The sequence below is a fragment of the Chroicocephalus ridibundus genome, chromosome 3, assembly GCF_963924245.1.
Source record: "Chroicocephalus ridibundus chromosome 3, bChrRid1.1, whole genome shotgun sequence".
Lineage (NCBI taxonomy): Eukaryota > Metazoa > Chordata > Aves > Charadriiformes > Laridae > Chroicocephalus > Chroicocephalus ridibundus.
The window spans coordinates 83,269,539-83,292,358 of NC_086286.1; the positions used below are offsets into that span (position 1 = coordinate 83,269,539).

The window sequence follows — 22,820 nt, forward strand, 5'->3', positions numbered from 1 at the left end:
TTTTGTGAATAGGGCCATTAACTTTGCAATTGTTTCTTCAGTTTCTCTGTCATAGGAGGTATTCAGTATCAGAATAAGCAGGAATTAGTGTGAAGACAGATAATGCAAATTCCAATTTACTTGGAATAGTGAGTGATAATTAAGAGCTATTATTGATATATGCCATCTGGGAGTGTTGAGACAATACCACCTGAGTCGGTTACAATAGAAATTTGTTGCAATGGAAAGTTATTTGAGGATCTGTTTTGTCTTTAATTCTTTCCAGGATAATACGTGTTCATTAGTCTAAATCTGAAACATGCCAGTGGAGTGCTTTTCAAGGTAAAATTGTAGCACACAGATTTTAGGAGACTGCACATGGTAACTACAAATTGCTCCTGCTGTAATTGGTGGAGTTCAGTGCGTCTCGGGCAGTGGAGCCAAGAGGATGTCCGAGCTCAACCATGAGCAGACACCGGGGCAGTCAGGGAGCAGGAACGCTGTACGAGCCCTGACGCCCATTGACTGTGAAGGGTTCTCAGTCTCCTACTTAAGCTGTACATGCATGTGGACATCTACCATGTTTTAAGCTCAGACTGAACCCTGCCATATCAAGCTGCTGGCAAAGTGGCCTGTCTCAAATGGTCAGGCAGTTACTTTACTTTCTAGGGACATTTCTCTGCGTCAGACAGCATTAGCTGGCTCTCTTATCTTCAGTTTTAGCAGCGTGCAGATTAAACAAGCACGATGGAACTATCTACTTATCTCAAGTGATGCCTTCTCAAAAAAGAAATAGAGTAGCAAATATTTTCTAGGTTGATCTCAAGATTGAAAAGGCTATGCCAAGAATTATAAGCCATTGGTCTGTTTTCTATAGATCTGATCAGAAGGGCTGTCTGATATTATCGCAGAAAACAGGCTCAGTAAGTTTTCCTCTAGTGAGTGGTCACTGGGGATAGTAGAGATAACACCAGTGTTATAGGTAAGCGTAGCCTCTCTGTTTCCATTCTGTGTAAAATTTCTCTGACAAAGATAATTGGCAATTCTATATTTGGAGCTCAAAAATGAATTTAAAAATTAGCTGAAATACAAATACAAAATTAACAGAAGGAAATACTTTTGTTGAATAGCTTCAGATGTTTAGACTGGAATTTGCAAAGTAAGGTATTCTTAGATCTGTAAACCATTTTCTAAAGATGAGTGATGATGTGATCAAGTTTTCTTTGTAATATATTTTATATTATTTATTATTTATACATTATGTTTACATTAATTTTATATACAATATATCATTTTACGTTAGGTTTCAAAGTGCATAATGAGAAAATAAAGCAAAACAGTAAAAGTTTTTAAAATATCTGTCACACTGAATCTAATTAGAAGTCTGTATGGATTGCAAGAGTCAAAGATTCTCCACTTTTATTCTGATTTTAATTCGTAATTCAGTATTAGCATCTTGAAACCACTGAAAACTGATATCCTGGTGATAACCCTGTAGTGTGTGTGTGTTACAAAACTCCACAAACATGATATTTGCCTTAGCACTGAACCATGGTATGTGCTTCAGTTCTGTCCAGTCAGATAAAGTTTCTCTTTATATAGGAAAGCTATTAATATTTCTTGAAAGTGATTGCAATGTTAGCTATAGAACTATTTTACATAGATGGTATTAGCTCTCAGTCTTAAAGTAGGGGAAAATGTTTTCATTTTTATGTATTTTTACTTTAACTTCACTTATGTTTGTCATTTAAAACAATATAAACTCAGTTTTAAAATGTTATTACTTCAAGTGGTAAATTATATAGACATACTAGTTTTAAGGCAAGTGTTGGCATTGTTTGCTATTTGCTTTCCTCCTAGCGTCCTAACAGCCCAACAAATGCAGCATTACAGATACAGGTTCAACTTTTAGGTAAAGAATTTTGCAAAGCCTTTTGAGATTAGGCTGCTCTTATAAGAAGGCAGAGTTGTGAGATTAAAAACATTTTTAAGGAGAGGAAATGCATGAAGGAGGTAATGATTTGAACAGATATGACTATTAATTGTACAGAAGAAAGACTAATTAAAAGATTAAAGAAAATTAAGTGTCACAGTATGGCATCTAACACTTTTGAACAGTCATTAGCACTAATGTATGCACGATAAGTAAACAGACTATGAAAAATGGAAATTAATCAGGGTTGGAGAGGGACTGTGGAAGCAGCACAGCAGCTCTCCTCTCACCTGTTTTGTTCTGCTATGTGCTGCATTGAGAAAGTAACAATCCCCTTACTTCTTACTATACCAGGTAATTTAATCTCTGTGGTATGTTTGATATGTGAGATATTTTCTTAAATTTCCTCTCAGATCTATCTGCTATGTGGGTAAGACACTTAAAGATAGCTTGCTGAAGAAACTGCGTAGCCTGCTTTAAAAGAGTGGTATATGAATCGCAATATCTTAACAATAGTGAGTTCCTCAGTTTTGGCAGAGAATTTCTAATCTAGTTTACAAACCCCAGACAAAGCAAATCGATGAATTAACATCAATGCAGTATTTTTTGCTCAAATCTCTGTAAATATACTATAAAACTTACTTGCGCAAGAAAGTAAGTCCTCTGCTCAAAATACCAGCCTTGGAGAGGAGGTATATGTGCTAGGTACATGCTTGAAGAACTGTAGATGTAGAAAACAGTCTTTCAAAGACAAATTTAATTATACATAATTGTCTTCATCTCTGTGATTTTTAAACTTTATAAAGCAATTATCTTGCAGGCTTCATGAAGTATGAAGCATAATGTTAGTAAGTGATGTAAAATATTTGGACTATAAAGGCTGGATTTAGGGGGATTTTTTTTGTTAGAGAGGGGGGTAATAAAGGCTTTTGTTTTTTTTCAGAAGATAGAATTTAAAACTACAAGGGATCTCACAATTTAGCAGAGGTCTGTGGGAAAATACCCTACATTTGAACAGGATCTGGCTGTAAAATTGAGCTTTATGGAGGTGACCCCACAGTGCTCCTTTCTTGTATCTGCTGGTTTCCTCTGGCACCAAGCCTAATAGTTGCCTCAGTTTAACTGACAATCTGTCTCTAAATTCCCAAGTCTGCTGGCCAGAAGAGCATACTTATTTCATCACTTATTATTTCATCACTTATTAGGGCTACTTCTGTGCCCTTATAGGTGTGTAAATACATCATGTTACCTTTGAAACTGACTTTGAGCAATGTTTAATAGTCCACAGGCTTCACAGTTCTGCACTGAGATTGCGGAACTTCAGAGAGCAGCCTGCCAGTAATTTGGAATAAAACTAACAAAAAAGACAACACGGTTTGTTAAAGGTGTTGATAATAATCAGATGACGGCACTGATAATCAGCATAAGTCTTACAGATGTCATTTCTAAGATATAGGGGTTTTGTCCTGAGGATACAGTGGGAAAATTTATGAAACAGTAAGGCAAGGAGATAATTCAGGGAGATATGAGGTTATGGAAATCTGATGGGACCTGCATTAGAGTTGGGACAGGGGCACAAGGAATATAACATTGATAGGAAACCAGGTTTCACTGGTACCACCACTTGAAAGTCTATTGGTTTCTTAAGAGATTAAAAAATCTCTTTTGTTAGTACTTTATCAGATAAAGGAAATAATTATGCTTTACTGTAATTAATCAGATTATACTATATAAATATTGCAATATGAAAATACATAAACATCTATAATTTTTCATATCCTTTGGAAATTTCTCAAAAGTGCTTGTCTTGTAAGATTTAACAGTCGGTGACACTGAACTACGAAGTGTTACTAAGGAGTCCTTGAAATTTTCTTAAAATAGCAAAGACAAAGGAGGAATAAAATGTCTTTAGTTCTGAGACTTGTTTAATATTAGCACACAAATAAAAAAACCTTTATGTGATGCTAATTACATCATGAATTTTCTTACGGGTCTTTGTATTACACACATATCAGTGAAAAAAAAAAACTATGGTGCTGCAGATGGTCTGATGTTGTAGTTTGGTTATCTTTTTTTCTTGTTAAAGTTCATTTTAAGTAGTTCAAGTTATTTGATGAGTGGTGAGTAAAATTTTGACCTTTTTTAGTTTAGGAATTTTTACCACTTTTATTGACTTGCATTTTTTTTTGTCATGTCTGCTTAGTTTATTTCTTCCATGCTGAAGGGCATAAGCTAGAAAAGTGAAGAAACCAAGCCACAATACCAAATTAAAAGACGTTTAATACCTAGGGTTCATGTCTCCAAAAATTATTTTCATGTTTTAAGATAAATTTCAGCTTTTCATGGTCAAATGCCAATCTAAAACTGTTTGAAAACCCTAAGGATTATTAATTCATACTGCATATTTCCAGTTACCTATAAAACTTATAAGATAAATTCCATTCTTCTGAAGAATCCTCAGTCTGTCACTTCGCGTAGCTGTGAAGTTGTAGTGGACTGTTACGGTTTAATTATGAAATGAAATACGCTTAATGTTCACAAATGGATTTTTTCCTTTCAGGGTTAGTGATGTCTCAGTTAGTATAGTATTTGAGGAGGAGTTGCACTAAAAATCATGGTGCTATGTAATAAGCAAGCTGCAGCTGTATTGGAAAGATCTGGAAAACACTTGCTGCTTTCATTGTCTCAAAGTGAAAATGCATCCAGTATTGTCATGGCTCAGCAAAGTGGTAGTTTTGAGTGTTACAAAGCAGAGAAGGTGTTCTCAAATATAGCAAATATTTTTGTAGAAACCACGCAGTATCAGTTTCCTGTTGAAGCAGAAATATTGAAGTCTTTGCACAGTTAAGCACAGCAACAAAAGGTTTAACCTAGGTCTCCAGAGGATGTCAGTATTGAAACTGAAACCAGTACACATTCATCCTTGCTGTTGCAATTTTACACTTGCATGGCATCAAACTGTGTCTCTCTCTATCAGTTTCTTTTCGTGCTGTACATCTTCCCTACTGGCTATTTTTCTAACAGCATACTGAAAACTTCTGCTGACAGCAAAACAGACCAAGACAGATAACTTTTTAATCTGTGTGCTCCAAATGGTTAACAAATATGATGGTAGGACTTCCTGTTTCAAGGGCTGGAGAAGAATAGATACCTTGCTGCATTTTACAGAGAGAGAACAATTTCATTCTAAATCGATGAGGAAGAAAACGAGAGCTTTACATGATTTTGCATGTGTTTTAAAATCGTCATGTTAAACAATCTTAATTGATGTGCATTTTCATGTTATTGCTAAACTGAAATGTTTTGACTCTTGTTTTAATAAGACTTGAGATTATTTAGGCACAGATCTCTGTTCACTGCGAAGTCCAGATTTTCATCATAATGAAGCAATACAAAAATGTCTCTAAATATTTTTATTGTACTTGCTATAAACAACAGAAAGATGCTTATCGTTGTACGAAACGTGAAAATTAGTGTTATTTTTACTGCATTTTCACTCAGTGGTGAAGCTTAAACCGGGTCATTAAAACCAACATTTCCTTTCTGTCTAAACATAGTGCTGTTTTCCATGTGTGTTTACAGAGAAGAATTATTTTTCATTCTAAGTTTTTAAACCCTTTTTCTGAGAATCAGTAATTCATTCAAGTATAAGACAGGCACCACAGTCTGGCTTGAAGTGAAATGTTAGGTTACTATGGTCCCTGTTATAAAATTCTGGCTTAAACTGAGGTAGTGTATTGTCTATACAAATAATTCCCTTTTTTTGCTTTATAGCAGCTAGGTATTAAGTGAGGTAATTTGAAACTATGTATGCATCCTCAGTGACTTGTTGCAAATCCATCATTTGTGCATGGTCAGACTTGCGTTCGCAGTTTGTTCTTAGCTTGTCTGGCTGGGTCAAAAATGTAATATTTTAGCAATACTAAATTTTTTTAGCTTCTATCATCAGTGAGATCTGTAAACACTTATCTTCTGTGTTATAAATTATAGAACTGAGGAATCAAAGGTTAAATTTAATGTTTACCTCTTGTTTAGGGTTTTTAATGTGACTGCTATTCTTTCTCCTCTCATAGAATCTTACATCATTCTCTATGCACCATGTAACTTTTCCAGTGCAAAAAAGATGGGGCTGCTGTGATGTAACTTTGTGTACTGTAAAAAGAGCACACTGAATAAGGCAAGAAATTTCTGGACACCATACCAATCTATTTTTTAACTGGCAGCCATCACTCTCTGATGTGCCAACTGGATGAAACACAACCTTGTGCAATAAATAGGTTATGATCTGTGGTAAGGCCAGGGCAATAGAAAAATGTGCCAGAAATTCTGCCTTACACCTCCTTTCCTTGTGAATCAAAAAGAGAAGAAAAGGATAATTCTTAGGAAATTTTTTGAAACCATTCAGAAGAAAGACATAAGGAATAATGTTCCTATTTGTACAACTGAAAGTACGTTTTAAACCTGCATTATTTTGCAAAATTGTAGTATTATCTATCATATGCAAAGTACATCAGGGAATCATTGAATTGCCAGATTTTAAATTTCCAACAGTTACCACTTCTGTGGTAGTGTTCCAGCAATAATTAATATTTTCTTTATTAGCAGAAAAATTATAAGTTTTCACTCTTCACTTTTGAAAGCAGACAAGTCTTTTTGGTCCATGTTTACAGAATTCATTTTCCCTTAAAGGGAACAAGAGCTTCCCAAGTTTTTTCTTCAAAGAGCACCTCCAAATACTGACCCTGTAAAAAATAGAAGAGTTAGCAACCTGGTCTGACAAGTAAACAAATAAGTCTACATAATAAAGATAGCAAAATGGTATACTAAAATACAAGTATCATCTAACCGTATCTCAAGACTGATAGTCATACATAATGAAAATTGTATAGCTTTGAAGAAAAGAGGCCATTATTTCACTTGAATAAAAAAATAGAACAAGATGGTCATAACTTGGATAGGCTGTTTGGCAATTGTTCCTAATTGTCTAAATTTCTCCTCCCTTCTCTTTTTCATACAGTTTTTCTAATTGTGGTGTAAATACATTAAAACTGAATTCTTTGATAGTTCACTCTGCAATGACTCTGTGTTTTATGAACTACAGAAACCCAGTATGTTATATATACCTGAAATATTTTTTTTAGTTTTCACTGAAGGTAGCTCTGCTTTGCAGAAAATTGTGTGCATGTAGAGAATTGCTTTTAGTGCAATAACTGAAAAATAGTCTGTGGCCTTCTGAGGACTAAGGACGGATAGATTCCTATTCTAAACAAGTATTTCTAAATTACAAATTGCCAGGAGACAACCCTAGATCAATAGAAACCTGCATACACATAAAGAGGAGAAGGTTCAGAAGAAAAACAGTTATAATACTATAATACAGAAAATTAGTCCTGAATTATGTGCTCCTGATGATTGCACTCAAAGAATTGTTATCTTTACACTGGTAGAAGGCGGCGTTTAAGCAAAGCAGTCACACTACTCTCCTTTCTTTCTCCTTCAGAGGTATTTTTAGAGCACTTTACAGAACTTACTGAGGTGATTTGAGTAAAATTGATCAGAGCAGTAACTCATAGGTTTAAACAATTCTAACTTTAATACAGTGAACTTAAATCTCCAGAGGGAGACAATTAGATTATTGACTTCCAGGAGAAATTCAAACTGATTCACATTTGTTTGCTGTAATTACCTTCTTCAAATACTGTCTTGCCAGGTACCCACTGATTATAACCCAGTAAAAGAATAAGTGTTGGACAGAGATATTACTTCAGGGTAACTATACAAAGTTAATAGCTAGATACATTAAAAAAGTGAAGATGTAGAGAATGAGCATGCATACTCATTAAGTTGAATAGCAAATTGGCCAGCCTGCCTGCATCCAGAAATGATCTGCTAGGTCATGCAAGTCATCTTAGTTGAGGGGAGCTCTCAGTAGTCTTTGGGTTCTTCGGAGAAACCAGCTGCAGGGTGAAGAGTCAGTCAAGCTAATGCTGCTATTCCCAGGAAAGAGCGAGGGATGTAATAAGAGGGAGAAGCACTACCTGAATCTAATATATTGAACCATTGGGTGACTGATTTATAACTTTACAGAAGAGCTTCATGAGAAGCTGTTTATGTATGATTTAGTAGGCTCTATGCTATGTGTATTACTATGTGTTTAGTAAATACTAATAATTTTCCATTTCATGCTGTTTCTCAAGAGGCATGGAAGGTAATACAAGATAAGGACCAATTGTTTAATATATATTCATCACAGAAATGTAGTCAACTTTTAAATCCTTCAGGGAAAATTTTGTTCAAAGTTAATTCTTTGCTTCTGTAATAAAATAATAATTTAATCTTGCTCTTAGCACATAATATGCCACTTCATCCTTGTCCTAGAAACAGCTGCTGATAGCTTAGTTATTATGCAGACAGTACAAGTTGAATAATACAAATAAAAGTTCTAATTCATAAAAGGAGAGTCCTCAGGTAAAATCATTGTAGCTCAAATGCATTCCTATTTTCCCTCTTTAGACTCCAATCTGTATTTCTTCACATTCAGTTTCTTTCATAAACTCTCGGGTAGTGTCACAGCTCAACTCCATGGTTTAGTATTTGCTCTAGGTTTCTTATATTTGCTCTAAATGTGCACGTTAAGAACCTCATGCTTTTTTTCTGTAACAAGAAATTATTATATTTTGACTTCATATTTAAAAACCCCTTCTCGTGTTTTTTTTGGCGCTAAGTTTTGATCTCTCCCCTTTGAAACAGTAATTGCAAATAAAAGAATACAACTTATGTTAAAGATTTAACTTGTATAGATTAATTAATATGCAGTAAATTCTGAAGAGCAAAAAAGGTGAATGGTCATGCAATCCTTTGATCATTTCTTTCCATTTCTCTCAGTCCTCATGCGTACTGAAGTCATGTTTGGTTTTTGTGTTTAAGGAACAGGAATAAGCCCACTAACAGACTCTCAACTTCTCTTTTTCATTCTGCTTCTCTCAGACACCTTTCATTTCCTGAATGGATGGAGTCTTTTCCCATCTTACCTTGATATCATAAATTTTGAAAGACAATCAGTATTCTTTAAATGAGATAACAGAGCAGGTTCAGCAGTATGATTAATATGCATGAGGAAGAGGAGGCTTTTGTCTTGTTGGAACCTCAAACACTTTAGAAGGTGAACCTAAGAATTACACTTTTGGATGTCTTCAGGAAAGTTACAAAACAGTTATTTTGGAAATAATTGAATTGTATGCATCACATAGTAGTAGTACTAATTAAAACCGCCCTTCATTGAATGCTGCAGAAAAAGATAACTTTCATTGGTTTAGGTGTCTCTGATATCTGTGCTATCTGAGCACCAGCACTCATCAAGTAAAGCTAATTAGGCCTCAAAATTAAGAGCTAGTACTTTGCAGGGTGTCAGGACAGTGCAGAGAATGAAGGATGGGAATAAATTGCTCTGAATTGCTCAAACCAGTGAACAAATGTGATGGCGCATTCTGAGCAAACTGCAAGTGCTGCCCTATTGTGAACTCCACAGAAAGGAAATTACAATGATTGAGTCTTACGGTCACAAGCACGAAGTTTTGCTATAGTAAGGTGATCGTGAGAAAAATACTAGAATAGCCTGTGCTGTTTCTGTTACTGGAACAAAATACACGGTAGGCAAAAACTGTGTTATTAGTGGGGCAAAACCACCAAAACTCAAAGTTGCAAACAAAAACATCTCCAAAATGAGGAAGCAAAAAGGAAAAATAAGTAATTTACAGAAAAAAAAAGAAATCTAATTTTACCACGCAGTGGTGAACTACTTAGTCTGTCCTAGATGAGTGTAGCAACTGGAGATTAAAGAAAAGACATAAATTGATGTTTCACTTATCAAGAAGGAATTTATTGGCAGCTGCTTCTCATAATCAAGCTTTATTACTCCTTTTTACTTGATTTTAGATAAAATAAGGAAATAATACCCATAAGCCTATTAAAAATTTCATTCTTTGGTTCATGTAGTATTGGCAGTTCAGACAAAAAGCATACAGTTTATAGTCTTTATGAACTATGATACCTTTGTGATAATAGATGCAAGCCAAAGGGTAAGGAAGGGTGTTGTCTTTAAGTATTTAGCTGACGTACCCTAAAGTTTGATTGAATCTTTTTTTCTGCTATATATGTCTCACTTCTCATTAAAATTAAGTAGGACATTTTGCCGTGTCTAATTGTGACATTTTTAATGTGTCTTAATCAAGAACTGCATGAAATTCAAGATGTTTAAAGGAGAAATATAGGTGGCAGCAAGCTAAACAAGGAATTTATTTAATACATACTGTTTTAGATGCACACACACATGTAAGCAAAGGTCATAAATCTACAGCCCTCTTGAGCAATAAGGGAGGCGAAAGAAAATCAATTCTAATCAGGAGACCAGTGCCAGACCTCATAATAACAACTTCTCCATACACCTGAGGCACTTAGTAACATTTTGTATAAATTTTAAGCAAAACCTTTTAGTCTAATAGAACAAGATGGGTGTAGTATAACTCTTTATAGTTTCACTTGCCTTATTTAGTAGTTGTTGATTTTGTTGTCTCTGCAACCATTAAAATCCAGATTTAATAGAATAACCATGCAATTCATTGGCACAAGAGTGTAGGAAGTTTGTTTGCAAATATGTTGCCGTTAAAGGATATGCTGTGTAAGCAGTCTTCCAAGCCATTACTAAGATATGTGATTTATTTTTTTATTTTATTTTCTCAAGTGTGACTTTATAAAATTAGGTTACTTCATTGTTCTTGAACTAACTTGCTTTGCCCACAAATTTATGGAAAGAAAATTAATTCAATTTCTGTGCGGTTAATGGAATCATTGAGGATAGTTAGTGATTTGATTTGCTTGACACTTGTTTTTTTCCTATGTCAAAAGTGGGCTGTGAGTTTTTCATTTAAAAAAGTTCATCATCTGTGTTGGAAAAATTTTATTTAATGTGTCTCTAAACTGGTTACGGTGCAACCTGGAAATCTAGCAGTTCATAGATTCAATAAATAAACAAACAGACAAAACCTGCGAATATTAAGCATTTTAAAGATGTTGTTTTAGAATGTGTACTAGATTTTAGAGTATATGGATAAATTTTCTGAAAGCAGCTATATGGATACGTTTGGGTGTACCTATTATTTTTAAACGATTGATTAATCTTAAACTTGTAAATACTTGAATTATAGTCAGATTAGCATTGCCAATCTTAATGTGTTTTCTGTCACAAACTTTTCCCCTTTCTCCTCCTTTTCCTATATTCACAAAGTCCTTTCTCTAAACTAGTGAAATAGTAATTCCTAACACTGTGAACAAATAGTTTCCTTCCATATATTGTACAAGATTTCACTCTTCTTAGTTGCCCAGTAGTAAATTACCCTGCCTTTCAATTATATTAGACAACATACGAGTACTGCGTTCAGTTTTGGGCCCCTCGCTACAAGAGGGACATTGAGGTGTTGGAGCGTGTCCAGAGAAGGGCTACAAAGCTGGTGAGGGGTCTGGAGGACAAACCTTATGAAGAACGACTGAGGGAGCTGGGGTTGTTTAGCCTGGAGAAGAGGAGGCTGAGGGGAGACCTTATCACCCTCTACAACTACCTGAAAGGAGATTGTACAGAGATGGGGGCTGACCTCTTCTCCCTGGTGACAAGTGATAGGACGAGAGGAAACGGGTTCAAGTTACGTCAGGGGAGCTTTAGATTGGATATTAGGAAACATTTTTTCACTGAAAGGGTTATTAAACATTGGAATAGGCTGCCCAGGGAGGTGGTGGATTCACCATCCCTGGAGGTGTTTAAAAAAAGGGTAGATGGGGCACTTAGGGACATGGTTTAGAAGTGGCTCTTGTCAGGGTAGGCTAAAGGTTGGACTCGATGATCTTAAAGGTCCCTTCCAACCTCAGCAATTCTATGATCCTATGATTCTATAAGCAATCATGTTACAAACAAAGGAATATAATTTTTAAATTGTAGAGATTTGACAAGATTTCATAGAATCATAGAATAGTTTGGGTTGGAAGGGACCTTTAAAAGTCATCCAGTCCAACCCCCCTGCCATCAGTAGGGACATCTTCAACTAGATCAGATTGCTCAGAGCCCCCTCCAACATGACCTTGAATGTTTCCAGGGATGGGGCATCTACTATCCCATCTCTGGGCAACGTGTTCCGGTGTTTCACCACCCTAGTCGTAAAAAATGTCTTCCTTCTATCTAGTCTAAATATACCCTGTTTCAATTTAAAACCATTACCCCTTGTCCTATTGCAACAGGCCCTACTAAAAAGCCTGTCCTCATCTTTCTTATAAGCCCCCTTTAAGTACCGAAAGGCTGCAATAAGGTCTTCCCGGATCCTTCTCTTCTCCAGGCTGAACAACCCCAACTCTCTCAGCCTGTCCTCATAGCAGAGGTGCTCCAGCCCTCTGAGCATTCTTGTTGCCCTCCTCTGAACCCGCTCCAACAGGTCCATGTCTTTCCTGTGCTGAGGACTCCAGAGCTGGATGCAGTACTCCAGGCGGGGTCTCACCAGAGCAGAGTAGAGGGCCAGAATCACCTCCCTCGACCTGCTGGCTCTTTCAGCTACCGATTATAATATTTAAAGTGTAATTTTTTATATTGAATAATTGTGCTTTTTAAAACTAATTCTTTTAATACCTGTAAAGTAGTCATGTGACACCAGTACAAACAGCTCTACTAAAAAAGTGAAATTTCTGATGGTTGTCCTATCACATAGGAAGATTTGCTTTGTTTAAGACAAAAGCCAATTAAATTATTAAATGTTTACACCACGTTCTGAATGTAATCAGTATCAATCCAAATTTCTGTGTCACTGTGATTCTCAGATTTGCAGCTGAAGTAAGTTTTCCACATGCCTGTTTTCTGTGAGATTTGTTGTTCATATACTGTAAATGCAAACTTTAGTGCATTTGTGTTCTTTATGCAGTATTTGTTTCCATTTGCTGGCTCATAAAGAATAAGCTTCGTGAACTGCACTGCCACTTTCTCTATTTCTTATTTATTCATTTTTAAGCACTACAGCAGTTAATTAAATTTGCCAAAAAAATCATGTGTAGTTAAAAGCTGAGTTTGATTTCCCTTAAATGAATAGTAAATAATTACTGCTAAAGCAGGAAAGATCAGATATTGAGAAGCTGGATAATTGCGAAGCTGAGAAATGTGTTTTTCCTACAGTATTCTTCTTTTCATGTCCTCCTTCATAATTGCATTCCCATCTCCCTATTTATTTCTGTTTGCAGAGATTTATTGCTCATGTTTGGCAGTATGCCAGTACTGTGAACCATATTTTGCTTTGCTTTACCCAGCCTGTATCCCTTAAGTCAACTTTCAGTTGCTGTGTGTCAGGTACTAGTAAATGCGAAGATTTAAAATAATAATAATAATAATTTTATCTAGAATTAATTCACTATAATATACAGGGCTGAAAGTACAGTGATAGTCAAAAAATTCTTAATGCTCTTGTGGTCTGTGGAAAAGTAGAGATTCTCTGCTGGCAATGATAATAAAGAAATCTGTTTTAGGGAAAGATTAGAGTCATCGTCATCACAGCCCTCCTGGTGTCATATTCAGCAGTGATCAATTTTGGAAGACAGTGAGTGCAGCAGTTACAAATGTGGAAGAGATGGGAGGAAAATCAGAAGTGTTTGTGGAAATTGAGGAACGTTGAAACATTGAATATCTGAGGAACCAGTAGCCAGGGTCAAGGGTAAAGAGACTGTATACAGCATGCTTTCTGACCTTATATTTAATCTCATAAAAGCTTGGTTGAAGGTCCTTTATTCCAGTTTACAACAGGTTGCCCTGCCTTTCCTCCTTAATTGTAATAAAAGAGCTGTACTTCTTGTGGTACTTGAGCTTTAGCCCAAGGCCATGTTTCTGAACAGGAGGACAACTATTCCCATTGGGCTAAAATGGCATGAACTCTGGTGGTTTGGGTTTCCTTTTTAAGTGGTTTGGTTTCTTTTTACCTTCACAGTTCCTTCTAGAAGACACACTAGAAGCAACTTGAGTTTCAGAGTTTGGTGTTTGGAAGGGTATTAGTTTTTCTTAACTTTGAGTCAATACTCAGTTTAGGTGAAGCATGATAAGCTAGCACCCAGAAATAAGGGAGACATGCTTACGGACCTTATACACAGTGGGAGGCTGGAGGACCTGAGATTTTGCAGACTGAGATCCCAGCCTCCTATGTGTGGGGAAGGTAAAAATGAGGGGCAGATGAACAGTTTGATTCCATACTATGAATTTATTAATCTACGCTGTGCTGAGCTGATGGTGGTGGGAAAGGGTATCCCCTCTTTAATGTTAAGTATAGTGTGTGGCCTGATGCCTTAACCCTGTTTTAGCTGCCTACATATTCTGAAAGAGACGCTTTTAAGAAAAAGCAATATGTGAGTTCTCAGTTTTGGTGTTCATACTGGTTATCAGTAAATTTGGATGTCTGTTTAAGTGAAGCTATATTTTTATGAAAGTAGTCTTTTAAACAATTAAGTGTATTCTTTGGAAGGTAAGAATAAAATTCTAATTTGACTATAGGAAATCATTATATACTGGCATTGATAAAAAGTTTTACATTAATAGAAATAGTTCCTTTTGTCTGACTCATAATAATATTCAATAGGGTTTTTTTCCTGTAATGTTTTTAATACAGTGCTTCTTGTGCTGTAATTAGAAGTGAATTTAATTTTTATGCTCATCCATTCTAGGTACAGAGATCCAGAAATAAGCAGTTACGTGAGCTGTTTCCAGATGGATTTAGTATTCATCATGCAGGAATGCTGCGGCAAGACAGAAGTTTGGTTGAGAACTTGTTTTCTAATGGACATATCAAAGTCCTAGTTTGTACAGCTACGCTCGCCTGGGGTGTCAATCTTCCTGCTCATGCTGTTGTTATTAAGGTAAGAGCTTCCATTACTCTGCACATGGGTATGTGTCTTAAAAGAAACTTGTAAAGAGGCATAGATAACAAGATCTTTATTGTGGGTTTTGGGCCTGGAGGGGAAATGTCTGATTGACTTGAAATGTTATTTATATCTCATTAAACTGATTCTCTCCAGTGGGAGTCTAGTTTGTATAGTAAAGATTTAAATATAGCAAAGATTATGAAAGGATTAGTTAAAGTACACTTCTGAAATCATGCTATATTTGCCTAATTTCAGTATTCAGCTCATCAGGATTATATTCATGTGTATTTATGTTAATTTTTATTAACTTTTCCTCAACCAGGGAACACAAATATATGCTGCAAAAAGAGGCTCCTTTGTTGACCTTGGAATTTTAGATGTCATGCAGATATTTGGTCGAGCTGGACGGCCTCAGTTTGACAAATTCGGAGAAGGCGTCATCATTACAACTCATGATAAACTCAGTCATTACCTGACTCTTCTTACTCAGCAGAATCCCATTGAAAGCCAGTTTCTTGAAAGCCTTGCAGACAACTTAAATGCAGAGGTAACCTTTGAATCATTTAGAGAAACTAGCAACCTTTAAAGGGTTAATATTATTTGAAACAAAAATGCAATATTGTCACACTTGGTATATCTAAAATGAAAGTTTTATTTATTGCTGGTAGTCTGTAGGTGTGTCTGTTTAAGAGGAGTGAACATGTGAAAATGTGGGCCTTTTACAAAGGTAGTAGATATTAAAAGTAGTACGGAGGAACAAAATATCATTAAGATAAAACAAAACCAAAAGATCATTCAGTAGAAACAGTTAGCATTTACCTTTTAATCAGAAGTGCGTTATTGGAATTTAGTAAGTGTTCTGCGTAACTGCAAATTAAAATCCACAAAAAAATTAAAGCATGTCTGTACATAAACAAACTTACTTCACATGGTTGACTGCAGTATAGGAAGAATAATGTACTTGGCTTGAACTCTTCTCTTTGTTCTGTTTTACAGTGGTAATCGCAACTAGTTTATTGTAAATAGCAAATTCCCAGTTTGCTTCAGTTTAAATCTTAAAATGCATTTTTTTTGAAAATGATGTGGTTGTATTGAAGATACTGACGTCTGTCATATTAAAATATAATGATTCAAAAGCTATCTATTGTAATAACCAATTAAAAATGTGTATATATACATGCATAGACACTTTTTACAAGGAACCCTCAGAAATTTAAACATGCTTAAATGAAGAGGAAAATACTGTTTTTCAAAGGCCGCAGACATTTTTTCAATAAAAGTAAAGGAGTTCAGCTAAACTGAAATGTCCAGTGACGCTTTAAAACTGATCATCCCTTTGAAAGATATGACATTTGTTTGGGCTATTAGGAATAGTCTTGTTTTTAAGATGCTTCTTCTGCTGTATCTATATAGATCTTACATATTTCTGTTCATTTTTTACCTTTTCGTCACGTTGAAGTCTGCATTATTCAATCATAAATAATAATTTTAAAAGGAAATCCTGGAAAGGAGCAGAAATTGATACAGTGACCTTTTAAAATGTAATGATTCATTCCTTGATTCTTTACAAATGACACAGTTTGATCATTCATGATTTTGGTTGTGGGTTTGTTTTTTTTTTTCTTTTAAGGGGTCTCATAAGCTATTTCTTCATTCCTGTTAACAGGAACAATCTCTGCCCAAGTACAGTCACACATCAGAAGCAGAATGAGGTTTAATTGTATTCCAAATATTTCCACACACAAATGTGGGGGAATGAAAAGTATTGACACCTCTCTGTGCTCACAGCTATTCCTCTTTACCTCAGTGCTCTGGAGCGGTCTGAGTACAAGGAGGGAGAGAGAAATTGAATTCCCCAAGACCATGAGACACAAATGTGACGAAAAGGAGCCGTTTGCAATTTTCCCATACCTCTTTCTACCACAAAGGAGAGAGGAAAAATAAACAGAAAGCACGTTAGCAGTGGGCAGGTGTAGAGCTCTCAACCATTTCCTTCTGACAACATTTTTACATTCCTGGAGGTAGACACCTGTGAATATTTTCTAAGTTGAACTGGGTGGGTGTTCAGTTCTTAATATATTCTTAGAATGTAAAACAATTTTAATTTCTCCTAGGCTTTAGGCTTGTGGTTTTAGCAGCAGTTTTTAAAGGTAGTAGTATCTTCTCTTTTATTTTTGTTTGTTTGTTTGTTTGTTTTCTCTGCATTTAATAGTAAGGACTCTACTAGCTTAAAAGTTGTTAAAAAAATAAAAGTCACTGAAGACTTAGAAAGGTAAATACCATTCCCTAATACCAGCTGAGTATGCCCAAATGGATACTTAATGAAGAAAAAGTACCAAAAAGCAAGACATTCAAGAGAGAAAGGGCTCAGTAATTATGAAACACTAAAAATTGTCCAAAAGACAATTGCCAACAATGAGTTTCGGGAATTTTAGTTCAGACTGACAACAGTAAAAGCAGTCTCCATTCGTGAAGCTTTATGTAGATTTTTACTAAAAAAGAGAAAGATTTGTTTGTCCAGGGAAGTATGTATTTCTGCTAAGTAGTTCCTTTTCAAATGTGTACACGTTACTGAAATTCCTTCAAGAAGTAGAGAAAATCTCAATAGAAATTTAGTGACTTTTAATAGTAATTGAGTATCCAACTAGTTCTCTGAAAAATATTGCTAGGAAAAATAAATTGAAGGTGTAAAATTAAGAAGTTAATCCTCCTGCCTTGTTAAAATAGTAGAACAAAAGAAGAAAAAAAATAATGGAATAGAACAATAATTCCTTTTCGTGGGAGGTAGTCATTTAAACTTATCCAATCAAGGATACATAGGGAGTATGTGATGTACAGTGTAATAAAAGCTACTTCTGGTGCAGCACTTCTGCCGCAGGATTTGGGGTTTGGTGAATACAGCACTTTTAGCACAGGATTTGCGGTTTGGGGAAAAGTGCAGAAAACTGGCAAATTAGTTTAGACAGAACTATTTCTTTTCAGATTTTATCTAATGATAGTGTTATCTGAAAAGAACAGTGTACTCATGGCTTTAAATTACTGTAGGTTCTGTAGCTGTAGTACAGTTACAGCAGCTGAAGATGCAGTCACAATTTTGTTAATCACTGTGATAAATGGTTGTTAGTAGAAATACCAATGGAAAATGTCGAAATGCAGTAGAGTAACAAGGGCATGAAACCACCATTTTTGTCATCTGATATGTGTGATGTTACTTATCCTTTTGTCATGACAATCAGGAAAAATTAGCACCTGCCAGATTACAGGAAATTGATACTATGAGCAGTTACAAGGAGCTATTGTGTTAGGTTTTTTTGATAAGTAACTTCATCTTTCTTTATAATTGGAGTCAGTCTAAACTTTTATATATGCTGATTTGATTTAAGTTAGTGGAATTGTCTGAGAAAGATATAGGTGTTGTAGAAATTGTTATGTTTATCTGGAGATGACTACTCCATAAGCTGCAGCATTCTGAAAAAAATAAGTACATTTTAAAATATATGCCATCGTACTGATCAGTAGCTAGTCTTAGGAAGCACATTCAGTTTTGGTCATCTTTTATTGACACTGCCCTTTTGGCAGTAGCAATAGCACTATATGGAGACAAAATATAGGTTTATTGACTGATTTGCTACAGAAATCTAGACAGGATGCTGATGACCACTGTCATCCTTGCCATAACAGAGTGTGTCGTTAGCACCAGGAAATCTGCACTAATATGTAATAAAATTATATATTTTTGGAGCAGAGTCTGCTTTTATTGCAAGTCATTCAGGAAATCCAAACGCTTATGCTGTAATTATAAAGAGAAAACAATTAAAGGGCAGAAGCACTGCTGAATTGTTCAAATTCTTAATTTGTTATAGACAGATCAGTAGTTGAAAGAAGAACTAGTAAAATCAAGGCAGCAGTTGGAAATATGAGAAGACTCCATGTTTCCGCAAGAATATGAAGTTGCTTTTATAAAGACTAGATCTCTTGGCAGAAATAGGTAGGTGGTAAGAGTGAGGCAATGATTCAAATATTTGGGGTAATGTAATCCTAGACACACAATCACTAAGTGGAATCCAGAGCCTTGGATTTTGTACCTAGGCTTATGTGGTGAAGGAGTCAAAATTTGGGTAATGATGCAAAAAAAAAACAGTGTATTTTTAATTCCCATTTCAAAATTAATTTTCTAGAAGCAGAAAAATTTCAGAGGATGGGCAAAGGAATAGATCAGCTTCTACGAAAGGTTAGACTAAGGAACTCTTTGCTGTGGGGAGTTGTATCTAAAAGGTAGAGTAGTTCAAAAACTGTGCAAAAATTGAAAGGTATCCAATGCAAAGGCAATACCTTTAACTAAAGACCTGGAGATGCAATAGTTTAAGAATTTGGGAGAAATTTATATGGTGCTTGCTTCTCATTGGCACCTTCTGCCGTTTTGTGTTTGCTGTTACCTACTCTCAGAGACAGAATGCTGGCCTTGATGTCCAAGTGCATTTAGGAAAGCTACAGAGTGGGAAAAGCTGAAATATACCCAACTTCATTGAGTTGAAACCAAAATTAAGACTTTGAACATGTATTTCAGCACCTCGATCCACTGAGAATTCTCTCCTGCAGATTTGTGTTGAGTTTTTGTTTGGTTTTGGGGTTTGTTTCATCTGAAAATGAGCAGATGATTATCAACATAGGCATGGAGATGCCCTTTTCCTTTTCTGCTGAAGTTGTGCCAGTGGGCATAATGCAATATAAAAAGGAATAAAACAAACAGCTGGTTAGGGTGCTTAGTAGAGAGGAGCAAGTCCTGGGTCAGTTGACCAGCTGGCAAACAGAAAATACCTACGGCTGTATTTTCTGGAAATACAGGAAGAAAGATAAGATGCAGGGGATGTGGTTTAATTAGACCATAAACTTTAACTTATCTGGGAACTATCATCAATAGCTCATACAATTCAGGTCACCATGCCTTCCCTAATTGTTTCCACCTGATAGAGCCCTCCCTGACATCCACAGCTGGACCCCAGCTTGTTGCTGGGAGTGTTCCTTTCCCCAGAGAGCTTAGCAACTGAGAGGATTTGCAGTGCCGGACAGTAGGTATACCTTCCCCAGGGGTGTGCCTTTCCTTGCCTTTACTTATAATTTTGTTGTGAAGCCAGGAGTGTGAAAGGTGGTGACTTGTTTAGTTTGGACAAACCTCATAATCTATTTTTTGCCTTGCAAGAGTGGGCAAGTAGTGTGGTTCTCAGAAAAGACACAGAACTCCTTCAAAGCCCTTCCAAAAAAATCGCTCAGGAGCTGGGTGACTGAGCAGATGGTCTGTGAATGGGCAAAGCGTAGGCTGGGGGTAACTGAAGTTTTCTCCCTGGGTGTCCTGGTCCCTGGGGCCTGACCTGACCTGCATAAGACCAGCAACCTCGTCTATTCTCCCCTCACCTTCTTCTGCTGTGTCCAGATGGTAGGCAAGTCATTGGAGTTAACAGATAACGACAACTCTGACGTAGTTCAGTTGTACTTAGAAATAGTCCTTTGGTCACATGTGACTGGAGGAGATTCTGTCCCACTTGGGAAAATTCTAGTAGCATTCAGAAATTATTTCAAAAGCCATACAGGAACCATAATCGCTTCAGACGCTGAAAGGGTAACTCAAAATACACTGGTTTCCAAAGCAAACAGAAAATTGTGTATAAAGTTGTTAGAAAGACTCCTTGCTCTCTTACCTTAACAACAAATATTTGATTCAGATCCATGTAATGCGACTCAATTATACAAACATAAAAATAATCATTTAAAAATTCTTATGTAAAAGATAAAGTATATTATATAATACATATGGTATATATTATATATATAATATTTTATGCCCTTTTCTTATGTATATACAGAGATAAAAACTTCATTTTGCAAAAAACTACCCCCAAAAAGCCATGCTGCCTGTATCTGTTTACACTTTTTTGAAAATCAAAACCACCTCCTCTGAAATACTCTTCAACGTGATAAAGTCTGTGGGATAGCATTTGTAAAACAAATGATTTAATGAAAATGCAGACTACTGAGCACATCACCCGGCGATGGTGACATCAGCCATTGAACAAGTAGTTGAAAATTTGTGATGGTGATGATTTTTTTCATTTAAAATGACACAGTAAATTGGATTAATATAGTACTCAAGTTTTCATTTTGTGAGTGCAACATAATTATTTGTGTTTGAACAGTTAAAAAAAAGTGTTTTGTGACAACTGGTGCAATCAGACAATACAATGTCAACGTAGTAAATAGTTCTACTCACTGATTATTCCATCTGTAACTAAATACCTAATAAATGGCTGAGGAAACGCTGGAAAATTTAGATCTTTTTTTCTTTTATTTTAATAAACTATGGCCTTGTCTATTTATTGATTTTATGAATAGTACATATCCTAGGTCTTAACAGAGGTCCTCTCCTAACTTTGTAAATCATTTATTTCATAACTACTCTTCAGCGTTTGTATTGATAAGATAACTTCTGTCATTCATACTGCTTTAACAAAGGTATACATTTTCAAACAATCCATAAGAACTTTACTTGAACACTAGATGGCAGCAAATATCTAGAAGTTGCTTTTTTTCTTTGTCTCTGCATATTATTCAGTGAATAATCAATAAAGTTGGGGGAGGAAGGAAAGTGCGGTATGAGATTTCAGTATGGCATCTGAAACCTGACTGTGTTTCATAATAACTTTTTTCCCCTTAGCTTTACTTTTAACTTATGAAAATAATTAATTTGTAAGTAATACAGTCATATATTGGAACAAATGAGGCAAAAAGTGGGTGGTTTTTTTGTTTCTTTTATTTGTCAGACTTCACTGTGTTCAATAATGACAATTTTATGTTTTCATGATTGTGAAAGTGGTTGTTTGGGGGAAAATGTTACTATTGGACTGTGTTGTGCTATTTCAAGTTGTGTGTACTGAAAGATATTTGAATTGTGGAGAGAAACCCAAGGCTGAAATTAACCTGTGTAGCAAATTGAGTAGTAATAACCTGTGGACTGTATTAGATGTTTTCCCTGTAGCAGTATATGAAGAACTGAATGTTTTTGTAGCTACCTCAGTGCATTTTATAGCTATATACTTTGCAAAACAACACAGTGGGGCTTCCCCCAACCTCCTTATGCCGTTGAAGAACAAAATATCACTTGAAGAACATGTGAGACAAAGGTTGGGGTTACTCCATGTTATTAGTCATTGATATCAACAAGGTTTTGCCAGATTTAAGTTATTTTAACTCAGGACGGGTTTTGCTTGCATTATTGTTTTTTACTAGATATTATGCTATTTCAAAAAGAATATCTTTATTATTATTAAGATCTAGATGCTTAGATCTGAACGTGCATATGAAATCACTTGCAGTTGTAGAGGGTTTTTTAATTTTTGCTTAGTCATGTGGAACGTTTATATGAAATCCAAACACTAATAAACTAAAAATAACTTTTAAAATGTAGTAATGGATTACAAAAATTCAGTAAGAGGGACTTTTGCTTGTTTTAAAAAAGCAGCAACAACGAAAAAATATTTGTTCATGGGACATGCAGGAAATATTAAGTTCTCCTCGTAAAATCAGGTTAACTGGAATAAGCAGTAAAAGGCTTCTCATTAATGTAACGGATACAAAATAGAGCTGAAGTTGTGAAGTAAAAATGTGTGTCTGGTAAATAATTTGGTAATAAAACTATTGAATTAGCAAAAAAGTCAACTAGCAAAAAAAACTTTTGGTATACCTGATTTGGCCTTGAAAAATAAATATTTGTGTATATATGTACATATTACCTGTTCAATTTTGTTATGTTTTGGTATAACAAAAATGTAGCAGGTACCTGTATGTTTTACTTGCCAGTTATAAAACGAGAAAACGATTTGCAAAAGCTGTGTGTAAACAGATTGCCAAAATATGAGGGCATGATGAAGAAAATCCTAAAGATTGTCGGTATCATTTCATTTAGGACTTGAACTGGAAATCGCTT

At 35.5% G+C, this 22,820-nt stretch overlaps 1 protein-coding gene across 4 annotated transcripts in view; it reads left to right on the forward strand.

The window, feature by feature from the left end:
• The window catches only part of ASCC3 (activating signal cointegrator 1 complex subunit 3), a 276,124-nt gene that overhangs the window by 157,379 nt on the left and 95,925 nt on the right, over positions 1-22,820 (forward strand). For all 4 annotated transcript variants that reach the window (XM_063329884.1, XM_063329883.1, XM_063329882.1 and 1 more), the window contains 2 exons: positions 14,645-14,836; positions 15,165-15,389. In XM_063329884.1, the coding sequence (XP_063185954.1) occupies positions 14,645-14,836; positions 15,165-15,389 (417 nt within the window). The remainder of the gene's footprint in view (positions 1-14,644; positions 14,837-15,164; positions 15,390-22,820) is intronic.